Raw genomic sequence first — 13,003 nt, forward strand, 5'->3', positions numbered from 1 at the left:
TTAGTGACCACTGCCATCCAAATATACTTTGAAAATGTGATGATATTCTGCTAAAACAATACATTAGCACTAATTTGCCAACATCAAGATGCAATTGGAAACCATCCATCGAATATCATTCCACACTGAAAAAACATACTCAAGATGAATGAGTCAATCATGTAACAATATGTTGCACCAATTTAAATGTGTATAAATGATCAAAATTGTTTAAAATGACTAAAAGAGGAGATATTACAAGATAATATGATAAACTATGTGATAAAAATTTATTGTACAGAGTATCAATTACATCTAACGAGTCTGTACTTGCAATATTCTCAAAAAATTACAAAATGTATTTTATTATACTTTTATTCAACTGTAATCTTTAACCTTTTCACTAGCAAACCTAGCATATCGGTTTGAACAAATCGCACTTCAGAGAACAGTAACCTATTTGGTTTTAGAAAATATTGTGCTCAAAGGTGATGGGAAAGTGCCATTCCATTTCAGACACCTATTGCCAGCATCAAGCATGCCCAGAGGAGATATGGCACAGTTGGATGCAGAGAAAAGCATTCTATAATATTTCACCAATGTGTCTTCGGCCTCAATCACAGATGAGCAGCAAAATTAGGGAATTGGACCAGAGGACATAAAATTAAAATAGTGAAAACTAAATTTAAAATAGTTGCTAGGAAAAATGTCCTCGCTCAAAAATATCATGGTTTGGAATAATCCACGAAACAGCATAATGGAAACAAAAAAATAATTTAAAGTCCACATGTTGCTACATTTGAGAGATTTATAAGGATCTGCTTCAATAAGCCAAATAGTCTTATGATCTTTTAATATTTTTCCATTGACCACTTGAAACATTATGGGATATCGGTGACTGCTGCATGAAACAGGAAGCAGTTATGTACTATAAGCTCATGTAATGAGGGAACTTAAACTCATTTTACATTTGGCCAGGAGACAGGGGAGCCATTTCTTCCATGAGCCTGGGATGAATTTGAATTCAGATGCGAGACAGAGACCAGGTCTAATGCGCCACATCATCCATCTCAAACAAAAATTAAGCTGGGAAAAAAAAATCAAATTTTTAAATCAACCAGAGGCATCCAGTAGAAAGTCGAATGATAATTGGTGGTAAATCTTTAAAGCACAAAATGGTTTTGCCTTTAAGCTTGAAATGCAAAAAACATTAACATTATACACATCAATACTTTGGAACACCCAAAGTCCTTGGCTCCATAATTAAAATTTATGGAATACAGAGAATGAAAAAGAGCAAATTTGCTGTTATGTGACCTTATCCAATACAGCAGATCTAGGAACTGAAAAAAAAAATTGGCGATGGACCATACAATTATGTAAAATTACTCCAGTTACCAGCAACCCATTTAAATGCTAACTTATATCTTCTATTGAATTGGTCAATCAGCTTAATGAGTTCCACAGTTTACAAAGCAAATTCTTTACTTTAGTGCATATTACTTTTTGTAAATAACCAGATTTTGTATATAAATATAATAAATAAATGTTTTGTGATTTTTTCAATGAATTAAAGCCTTCGTTTCTTAGCTTTCATCTTCCTTCTCAGTTCTTCTTCCTCTTTCTGCAGCTCTTCTGCATCCTCCATCATACCCAACTGCAAGCTGCAGAGAGAAAGAAGCTCAAAATTTATAAAATGCAAACATTTGGTTTCTTCCTTCAAAGTTCTTCCACCTCCTGCCACCATCTTTCAGATCCTCCAGAGTGTCCATTTTTAAGGACAAAGGTAGTTTAATGCCATTAGTTTGCAACTCTAAAGTTTCAAATGCTACTACATTAAATAAGTTACTAATACTAAGAAAGTTGTTCCTTCAAAAACTTACTTTCATAATAAGCTTCTTGGAACACTTCAGACTACAAAACACTAAAAGCATTTCTGTGGCAAACATATTATTATAGGTCATTACAATAGCAATTTCAGTTTTAATATGAAGCCTCATTAAAATGTGAAATGTCACCAAGTTCAGTAATAGAATGCTCATCTTTGTCTATGGAATGAACTAATATTCCAGGATCTGAGCACATAATTTGACGAGTTCTGATAATCTGGAATACTCGGTTTGAAAAGGGTGAAGAAGAGGACTTTTTAAAAATGAACTGGATAAAATACTTGAAGAGGCAAAGATTTCAGAACTGTGGAGAAAGCAAGGAAATAGGGTGAATTAAACTTCTCAGAGTAGCAGAAATATTATGGACTAAATGGTCGCTTGCTGTAATGCAAGATCCTATGTTTCTATGACAATACATTGATAGAGGTGCCATCTTTTGGTTAAAATCCCATGTATGGTTTGAAGAACAGGCAATCTCCCCTCATGTTTTGGTCAATTCTTATTCTTCAACCAAAACAAATGACTTACTTGTTTATCTTATTGCTGTATGTACACTGATTGCTGTGTTCACTTACCTAGCAGTGATTATACATTAATTCAATGCTGAAGTACTTTGGGACATCCAAGAACCTAAGGCACTGTGCAAACGCAAGTTTGCCTGTTCGTAAAAATTAAAACCAATTTGCAAAAGGCAACATGATTAATTTGTTGCAGTCATAAAAATAACAATGCTTGACACCAATTCGCTAATGAGTGGGCATCCCACATTACTGGGTTCAGATTTTGTCAAACTAGGGGGTATGTACCACACTCCATTTCATGTATACTCCACTTCCAATACCACAGATTAGCTGAAAGGATCAGTCTTAGAGATTTTGCTGTGTGCTTCTGCCAACAGGCATGAGAAGCATGAACAAAACGTGGAGAACAGGTTTTCCAGTAGCTCATTGTTTACTTGTACAACAGACAACTTGTAAGAGAACTGATGTGCTCCATTAAAGAACAGCTTTTAAGTAACCCAATTACAAATAAACATGAAGTATTAGATTGGGCCCAATAATCTTAGTTACTCAATTCTTTATACAGGGATTTCCCAAAAGTCTAAGTAATCAATTTAACAGCTGGCGAAACATTAAACCAATTCACCGCAGCTTGGTGCTGAATCAGCTAGAGTGACAATGGAGCTTTCTAATTAGGAAGGTACAGATTAACACTGGTTCTAATGGTTATCTAGTAATCTGCTATCTGAATTGAGTTTTTGCATATGTTTCTAACAAAACTGCTGAAATTTACACTTGAACAGCCACTTCAGCAAGCTACAAAAGGACAACCTGTACCCAAATAAAGGACTACCTCAACAGAGTTATAGCTCAAAAAGAGAGGACATTGCCAAGGCAAAAACGTGGCCCATTTAAATTGTGGACTATACCATTAAACAATGTGTGTGCTCTGCAGTTAAGCACTGAACACATCTGTCTTTGCAATAAATTAATGCCATCAGTAACAACACAAGAGTAAATGATATGCCTTTGAAGGCTGAGAAAGCTGTGAATTACAAGCTTAGAGACTATTGTTAAGCATGGAAAGTCATCAGCAACACAGGTTCCAGGTAGGATCTGGAGCAGTACCAATGCTGAGATTTTACCTTTTGGCTTCTTCCTTCTGTTGTTCTTTCCAGCTACTTTCCATGTATCGCAAAGCATAGTCACTTTCATCCTTATACCTGTAACATAAAACAATGCTCAAAAATCTCACTGGGACCATCAGATTACAAATGCTTTTCAATCTTTGAACTGTAGAAAATGGCTGTGCATGAGTAGCTTTACACCATGAAATTTAATTCTTGCATTATTACTGCTTGTTTTGCAACATATTGACAGTGCTGTGGTGTGAATACATAATACTTGGAACAAAATGATAAGCATTCGAGTTCAACCTGAGTCAACTTCCAGTCCTCCCATGTCAAATGATCATAAAAATACTCCCTTACCTTCACCAGCTTCAATGACTAGTCACACTAGTTATCTTGGGCTTTCTGCCAGAGATTGCCATTAATGTCAACTTTAGAAATACTTTTGTGCTGTGTGTTAATATTCACTGAAGTGAATTTGAAAGAGTCCAAACCAGTAATTGCTACTAAATTAGCTGAATTAAAATCCTTAGTCAATGATCAGATTTTCATTCTATGGACTTGAAACAGGGTTAGATAATCTCATGGACAGAATACCTCCCAGTTGCTTTGGCATCATATTTGGCTCTACAAAAGTATAATGAGTTAACATAATCAGTAAGATTTTATAATTCATTATATGTACCAATTACTAAATTCATTGAATAAAAACTAGAAGTCCTCTTCCTACTAGACAATGTCTTATTAAATTATTTATGCAAGAGGTCCTCATTTACAGCTAAAGTTGATTTATTGAAAATTGAGATTTTCAGTAAATCAACTTCAAATGAATCAGAGTCCCATAGAAATCAATGTTAAATCTAGAGTTAGGTTATTTCAGACATTTGCTATCCAGAAAATAAATGTTCAGAGTCATAGAGATGTACAGCATGGAAACAGACCCTTCGGTCCAACCTCTCCATGCCAACCAGATATCCCAACCCAATCTAGTCCCATTTGCCAGCACCAGGCCCATATCCCTCCAAATACTGGATTAGTGGTGCTCTGCTAGGAGGCGCCCAGTCTCCCCAATGTAGAGAGACCACATCGGGAGCAACGGATACAATAAATACCACCTTCATCTCCTCCCCCACTCACCCATTGTACTCTGTGCTACTCTCTCCCCACCCCCACCCTCCTCTAGTTTATCTCTCCACGCTTCAGGCTCACTGCCTTTATTCCTGATGAAGGGCTTTTGCCCGAAACGTCGATTTCGCTGCTCGTTGGATGCTGCCTGAACTGCTGTGCTCTTCCAGCACCACTAATCCAGTGTTTGGTTTTCAGCATCTGCAGTCATTGTTTTTACCATATCCCTCCAAACCCTTCCGATTCATATACGCATCCAAATGCCTCTTAAATGTTGCAATTGTACCAGCCTCCACCACATCCTCTGGCAGCTCATTCCATACACGTACCACCTCTGTGTGAAAAAGTTGCCCCTTAGGTCTCTTTTATATCTTTCCCCTCTCACCCTAAACCTATGCCCTCCAGTTCTGGACTCCCCCACCCCAGGGAAAAGACTTTGCCTATTTACCCTATCCATGCCACTCAATTTTGTTAACCTCTATAAGGTCACCCCTCAGCCTCTAGGGAAAACAGCCCCAGCCTATTCAGCCTCTCCCTATAGCTCAAATCCTCCAACCCTGGCAACATCCTTGTAAATCTTTTCTGAACCCTTTCAAGTTTCACAACGTCTTTCCAAAAGGTATTTTCAATTTTCCAGTACACTCAGACTGCCAGTTAGTCACATGACAGGAACCTGCAAGCAAAACAGCTTTCATTCTCTCAAAGGTATAGTACACACCTTCAACTTCATAACACAAAGCTCCATCTCGTGGCAGTAATTGGTTAATGCATGTAGCAACTGAAGTCCAGAACCACCTACAGTGACCAACCTCTGGCACCTGGTAGAACCAAGGACTTTAGTGTAAGTTTTGAATGGAAGCACAAGAAGGCAGTGAAACTTCCTATAGGTGGTAATAAATGGAGATTTTAAACATAAGAATAGAGGTGGGGTGGTGGAGAGGAACTGTACTGGGGAAGAGCAGCATTAGAAAGGAAGTGATAGTAGAAGCAAAATGGGAATCAGCCCACAGCAGGAGATCCCCCTCTTGGAGTAGCAACTGAGTTGGGGGACCTTACAAGTGAAAATAGAGGGTTGTAATAGAAGCTAGGGTAAGGACGACTCCAGGATCGAAGCTACAAAATGCTTAAAGAGACAGATAAGGTAGACTTATAAGAGAGGGAAAAGACCTTGTCTATTTATCCTACCCATGTCCCTCGTGAGTATATAAACCTCTATGGTCACCCCTCAGCCTCCAATACACCAGGGAAAACAGCCCCAGCCTATTCAGCCTCTCCCTGTAACTCAATTGTTAAAATATTTCCTCAGGTTGAAAAGTCTAAAACTGGAGGCACAGTTTAAAGATAACGGTGGGGGGGTGGGGGTGTCATTTAGATTGGAGATAAAGGAGAAATTATGTTATGTAGAGGGTTGTGAACTTTTGGAATTGTCTACCACAGAGAGCTGCGGAAGTTCAGTCTCGGAGTGTGTTTAAGGTAGAGATGAATAGATTTCTGATTGCCAGTAGCATACAGGACTTAGGGAGTACAGTTAGTAAAGGACAATGAAGTGTTTGATCAGCTAGTTCAATGGGGTGAATGGCTTACTCCTGTTAGAGAGAATTAGCCTCAGCTTCTGGATTATTAATCTAGTGACATGATCATACCACTGTCTTCCTCCCAAAATAACTAAGTCAGTATGTGTTGTGGATTCCCAGCTCTTTGTAGTGTGCTGAGGAGTTTTGTATACCGAACTCTATTCCTGTCAGTTAATCCAGTGGAACTCAAATCCATTGATACTGAAGATGGGTGGCCTTGTTCTCAGCTCTGCTTAAACCATGTTAATTTTGCACCTCTCAGATTATGCTAAGCACCTGGTTTATAGATAGTCAGTCAACGTCCCAGATATTGCATTATTCAGGAGGATGAAACAAAAGTAAACATTCTGGCAAACAATACTTAAATCGAGTATGTGTGTTCAGATAAAAATACAGAATGATTTAAAGCTCTCGTAATATTCTTCCATCAAGTACTTCGAAGATTAGTTGCAAAGAGTAACTAAAGCCTTTTCTGTTTCTAACCTTCCTCTAATAATATTTAATGTACTGCAGAATGTTAAGATCTTGATAGTAGTTATCTCTGGAAGAAATCAATCTTGACAAACACAGAAGATAGCAGGAGTCGGCTGTGCAGGCATGGTCCACCACTGAATATGATCATAGTTGATAGTCTATGTCAGTACACTGTTCCTGCTTTCCGCCCATACCTTTTCTAAACTAAATCCATATCTTACTTGAAAAAATTCAATGTGTTGGCCCCAATCACATTCTGTGGCATAAAATTCCACAGGCTCACCACTCTCTGGATGAAGAGAGTTCTCATTTCAGTCCAAAATGGCCTAACCCATCTCTCACTAGACTGTGACCCCTGCTGTTAACTTACAGCAACTATGAACTGGATTGAAATTGCTCAATATGGATGGGTTTATGAATAGGAGGGTTTAGAGGGATATCAAAGAGTCAGAGAGATGTACAGCATGGAACAGACCCTTCGGTCCAATGCGTCCATGCCGACCAGATATCCTGACCTAATCTAGTCTCATTTGCCAGCACTTGGCCCATATCCCTCTAAACCTTTCCTATTCATGTACCCATTCAGATGCCTTTTAAATGCTGCAATTAAACCAGCCTCCACCACATCTTCTGGCAGCTCATTCCATACACGCACCACCCTCTGCATTAAAAAAAGTTGCCCCCTTGGTCCCTTTTACATTTCTCCCCTTCACCCTAAACATATATCAGCTAGTTCTGGACTCCCCCACGCAAGGGAAAAGACCTTGTCTATTTGTCCTATACATGCCCTTCATGATTTTATAAACCTCTAAGGTCATCCCCAGCCTGTTCAGCCTCTCCCTGTAACTGAAACCCTCCAACCCTGACAACATCCTTGTAAATCTTTTCTGAACCCTTTCAAGTTTCACAACTTCCTTTCTACAGAAGGGAGACCAGAATTGCACACAATATTCCAAAAGCAGCCTAGCCAATGTCCTTAACAGCTGCAACAAGACCTCCCAAACTCCTATACTCAATGCCCTGACCAATAAAGGAAAGCATACCAAACATCATCTTCATTATCTTATGTACCTGCAACTCCAAGGTCTCTTTGTTCAGTAACACTCCCCAGTACCATTAATTGTACAAATATACATAGTCATTTCAAGTATCATCCTTATAACATCAGAAAGACAGCTTTCATTTCTGAGGCTGCATGAGCTTGAACAGGACCAATGCACTAAACACATGTATAATTTATTATCAATATGATACTTTAAAATACCTACAGAGAGACAAAGGTCTTCAGTTTTCATCACGTATTAGAAATAGTCAAGTCATAATTCTTTTACCCTTGCAGTAAAACTAGAAAATAAAAAAAGGGAACTACAAATAGCACAGCAGAACAAAAGCAGCTTCTGTGAGTTCCTCCTTTGAAAACCACAATAACTGGTGATGCTTCAGCAGAATATGGCATAGCTCTTTCCTCAGCACATGGTTTCTGAAATGCCTCATAATATTAAACAATTTAACTTTACCTTTTTTTAAACTTAACTCCTCTCCTCATAGTGTTGTTTCAGAAAACAATTACATAGAATTGGCTACTTGACAGCATCTCAACCTAGAATCCATTTCTCATGCAGTAGCCCGAGTTTATCAGATGCTATCCATATGCACTTCCCAAAAGCAGTTATATAACAGCATTCAGGAAAGGAATTCAGGATAATTTTTTCTTCTCAATCACTTAGAAGTACAAAGGCCAAGTATAGCAGTCTAGATCAGCTAGCTCAGCACATAGCAAGAGCAAAAACAACTTTCTCATCCGGAAGGGTTCAATGCTTTTACCTAACAAAATTTCAGGTGATAGGAACAAAGAAGGCAATTTAGCTTCATAACCTTGTTTTATCATTCAATTAGACTATATTGATCTACAAGGAGAAAGTGAGAACTGCAGATGCTGGAGATCAGAGCTGAAAATGTGTTGCTGGAAAAGTGCAGCTGGTCAGGCAGCATCCAAGGAGCAGGAGAATCGATGTTTCGGGCATGAGCCCTTCTTCAGGAATGAGGAAAGTGCATCCAGCAGGCGAAGATAAAATGTAGGGAGGAGGGAGTTGGGGGAGGGGCGTTGGAAATGTGATAGGTGGAAGGAGGTCAAGGTGAGGGTGACCTCCTTCCACCTATCGCATTTCCAACGCCCCTCCCCCAAGTCCCTCCTTCCTACCTTTTATCTTAGCCTGCTGGACACACTTTCCTCATTCCTGAAGAAAAGCTTATGCCCGAAATGTCGATTCTCCTGCTCCTTGGATGCTGCCTGACCTGCTGCACTTTTCCAGCAACACATTTTCAGCTATATTGATCTACACCTCAACTCCATTCACCTGGTTTCACATATCTTCATACCCTGACCTGAAAGTACACTCAGTTTCAAGATGTCGACTGAGCTAGCCTCAATATTATTTTTGGGAAGATAGTTCCAGGTTCCTAGTTCAATGAAGAATGGAGGGCACTGCCAGAAGCAACATCAAGCATACCAAAAAATGAGCCGTCAACCTGCTAAAACTATAAAACAGGACTATTTGTATGCCAAAAAGCAAATGCAGCAGGCAATAGACAGAATTAAGTGATCTCACACCAAAGGTCAGATCTAAGTTCTGAAGTCCTGCAAAACTAGTAGTGCCAGGGACCTGGGTTCGATTCCAGCCTCAGGCGACTGTCTGTGTGGAGTTTGCACATTCTCCCTGTATCTGCGTGGATTTCCTCCAGGTGGTTTCCTCCCACATTCCAGGTGCAGGTTAGGTGAACAGGTGATGCTAAATTGCCCATAGCGTTCAGGAATATGTAGGTTAGATGCATTAGTCAGGGGTAAATGTAGAATAATAGCGTAGGGGAATAGGTTTGGGTGTGTTACTCTTTGGAGGGTTGGTATGGACCTTTTGGGTCAAAGGGCCTGTTTCCACACTGTAGGAATTCTATGATTTCCTAGCTGACAAACAATAATAGGAAGCGGCCCCACAAATAATCTTCATCCCCAGTGATGGGGAAGCTTTGCTTATCAGGACATAGACTAGGTTGAAGTATTTGCATCCAGAACAGCCAAGTGGATGATCCATTTTGGCCTCCTCTTGAGGCCCCCAACTTCACAGACTCCAGTCTCCAACCAATTCAATTCATTCTACCTTACATCAAGAAACAGCTAAAGGAATGGGATGTTGCAAAGGCAATCAGCCCTGACAATATTTCAGCATAGTTCTGGAGCATAAATCTTCAGTACTTTGTGTCCCCGAGACAAGACGCTGACAGCTGAGTATGGAAAACCACCCAGGTATGTTGTGTGCCCAAAATGCAGGACAAATGTAACCTGGTCAATTATAGTCTACTCATGAACATTAATAAAGAGATGGAAGGAGTCACTGACAGTGCTAACAAGTGGCAGTATCAAAGGAATAACCTGCTTGCTGATGTGCAGCTTGGTTCCACCAAGGCCACTCGGCTCCTAATTATAGCCTTGGTCAAAAAAGCTGAATTCCAGAGGTGAGGTGAAATAACGGTTTGACATCAAGGCAGCATTTGACTGAGTGTGGCACCCTGAGAAAAACTGAAGTCAATGGGAATTGGCGTTAAGCCCTCCACTGACTTGAGTCATATGTAGCACAAAAGAAAAAGTTGGGAATATTGGAGATTGATCATTTCAGCAACTGGAGGAGTTTTACATGGTACTGTCTCAGGTCTAATCATCTTCACCCCAATGACGTTCATTCTATCAATAGGTCAGAGAGGGAATTTCAATTTTCAGTATCATTCAAATCTCCTCAGATACTGAAGCAGCCCATGTCCATGTGCAGTAAGACTTGGACAACATTGGGTTTCAGTTGATAAGTGGCAAATGTCATTCGCCCCATGTAAGTGCCAGACTATACTTTTCTCAAATAAGAGAATCTAACCATCACCCTTGGCATTATCATTGCTGAATACCCCCTATCAAGATTCTGAGGATACCCATTAACCAGAAACTGATTGGCATCAACTATTTAAATATGGTGGCTGCAACAGCAAGTCAGGGCTAGAAATTCTGCAGCATTTAACTCACTTCCTTTTCAGAGCCTGTCTGCCACATACAAAGACACAAGTGAAAAGTGTGATGGAGAACTGTCTACTTATCTGAGGAGTACAACTAATTCCAATAGTCAAGAAGTTTGACCCCATCCAGGACAAACTAGCCAACTTGACTGGCACTTCAATCATCACCATCACAGCCACAGGAGTGTGCATCACCTACAAGATACACTTCAGTAACATATGAAGGCTGTCACTATACCTCAGGCGAGGGGAAGAGTTTGAGAAGTAGCGTCCTGCATGGTAACCTCAGCTGGTGTGTGAATTAAACCTATGCTGTTAGCATCACTCTGCAGTACAAACCAGCCATCCAGCCACAGAGTTACTGATTCACTTGGATAAGCAGAACTAATATAGCGCAAAAGGGGGCTATTTGGCTCATTGCTCTGTATTGGATTAATGTCTTTGATTTATTAATTCAGAAGTCATGGTTTACAGCAACTGGCTGAAGGTTCTTTAGGCTTTTCTTCAGATTTAAACTGAGTTTTCTCACTGCAGAGAATAGGCAGGTTCTGGGCTGGGAGAAGATCAGCACTTTTCTTTTCCTCTCTCTAAGTTGTTTCCAGCTTTAAGCTGTTCAATATCCTGAGAACCAATCTCAGAGTTGTTGGCAAGCAAATGATCGGTTATTGATGCCTGTCACTAGTTCACAGACCATTCAATCAAACTCATCACCAACAGCTACATCAGTACAAACTCAATTCCGATCACCTACAATCTGTACTTCTATCATTCAAATAGTTCTTCACAATGTCTGTCGTGGGTAGCTGATTACTTCCTTTCAAAGCTGCACCCTCTCTTTCAATCATTTATTTTAAAAACAGTTGTTTCATTTGAGTGTATAGCTTTTAAGAACACAAATCAAAAGGAAATGGTCCTTACAAAAGTCAAACACATTTCTATGCCTATAAAAATATGCTCCACAATTCATCACAGTATAGTTTGCCTTACCTTGTGCGGTCATATCCAAAGATTGCCTTGATATGTCTTGAGATTTCATCTTGTGATACCCCAGAATCATCAATGAAATCATCCATTTCTGAATCATATTCATCATCATCCTCCAGTCTCCGCCTATAGGATATAGCCATAGGTGGCCTTGTAGGAGCTAGTGCAGCACAGAAACAAAATTAATGCAACTTTACAATACATATATTGACAATGCCAGTTAATGGGCACAGATCACCACATCTCTCAACCCCCACTAATGATAAATCTAAGTCTGTTTGATCCTTATATATAGCTTCCCTATAAATTCCAGGCAAAACTGTACCATTTCAGAATGTGAGCATATTATCACCTGTCAAGTTTTAACTGTTGCTAAAGATCAGTCAAGAACAAATAATAGAGCAAGCAAAAGAGCTGCCATTTTGAACTCTACATTCAGTACTTTCTCAGCAGTCTTGCTCGGCTTCCCAGCAGGGCCCATGTACAAATTGAGCTATTTGAATGCAGCTAAAGGGCAGAGGCCAGGTTACAATCCTAGCTATTAATTTGGCTAAGATTAGCAAACAAAGAAAATGAACCTTGCATCTTCTAGCCTGTGTAATATAATGGACTCTATAGATTGTAAAGTTGACTTTACCTATAAATTCTTTGCAGGAACTTTGATTGTCTTCCAATCTAAAGATTCCCATGCAGCCACATTGAGAAAGCATATCTGTAATTTACTTTTGTTTTCTGAATTAGTTTTCCCATACATTTTCTCAAATTCACTGGTACATAAGAGATCCCATTGAAAGTAAATCTTGGAGGCAATATTTGTTTCAAAGCAAATTGCTCATAGTCCTGCTGTATTATGAGCAGAGAATGCACAAATTTTCCTTAATAGCAAAATTCAATTTCCTACAATATAGAAGGCTAAACATATAAGGGTCTACAAAAGTTTGGTTCATTCACACTGTCAAGATTCATGGTAATTCTCAATGGGAATATTTATGTGAACAGATGAATGACCATGTATGCTACAAGGTAGCAATTTAAATATCTCAACGGGCAGAAAAATAGATACCACCTCAGGGAAGAAAAGGTGGTTTACAACCTTCTGGACTTCGTATCGAGCACTTTACAACCTTTGAACTTAATATAAGAATTCAACATCTTCAAATTCTGAACATACTCTCATTCCTTCCCTTTCTTTTAGCTTTACTAGTTACATTCTCTGTCACCATGTCCTCTCTTCCCCCTCCACACCTCAGTGCATCTTTCTGTTCCTTCCAGTCTGGTAGTTAGACACACCA

General features: G+C 39.4%; 1 protein-coding gene across 1 annotated transcript in view; it reads right to left on the bottom strand.

Moving 5' to 3' along the window:
• Positions 1-245: 245 nt before the first annotated feature.
• spty2d1 (SPT2 chromatin protein domain containing 1) overlaps positions 246-13,003 on the bottom strand; it is a 40,087-nt gene continuing 27,329 nt past the window's right edge. The window contains exons 4-6 of the mRNA XM_072592154.1: positions 11,715-11,871; positions 3,514-3,591; positions 246-1,643 (exon numbers count right to left, since the gene is read on the bottom strand). Of these exons, the coding sequence (XP_072448255.1) occupies positions 1,550-1,643; positions 3,514-3,591; positions 11,715-11,871 (329 nt within the window). The 3' untranslated portion in view covers positions 246-1,549. The remainder of the gene's footprint in view (positions 1,644-3,513; positions 3,592-11,714; positions 11,872-13,003) is intronic.

The sequence above is a fragment of the Chiloscyllium punctatum genome, chromosome 22 (assembly GCF_047496795.1).
Source record: "Chiloscyllium punctatum isolate Juve2018m chromosome 22, sChiPun1.3, whole genome shotgun sequence".
In the NCBI taxonomy this organism is placed as follows: Eukaryota; Metazoa; Chordata; class Chondrichthyes; order Orectolobiformes; family Hemiscylliidae; genus Chiloscyllium; species Chiloscyllium punctatum.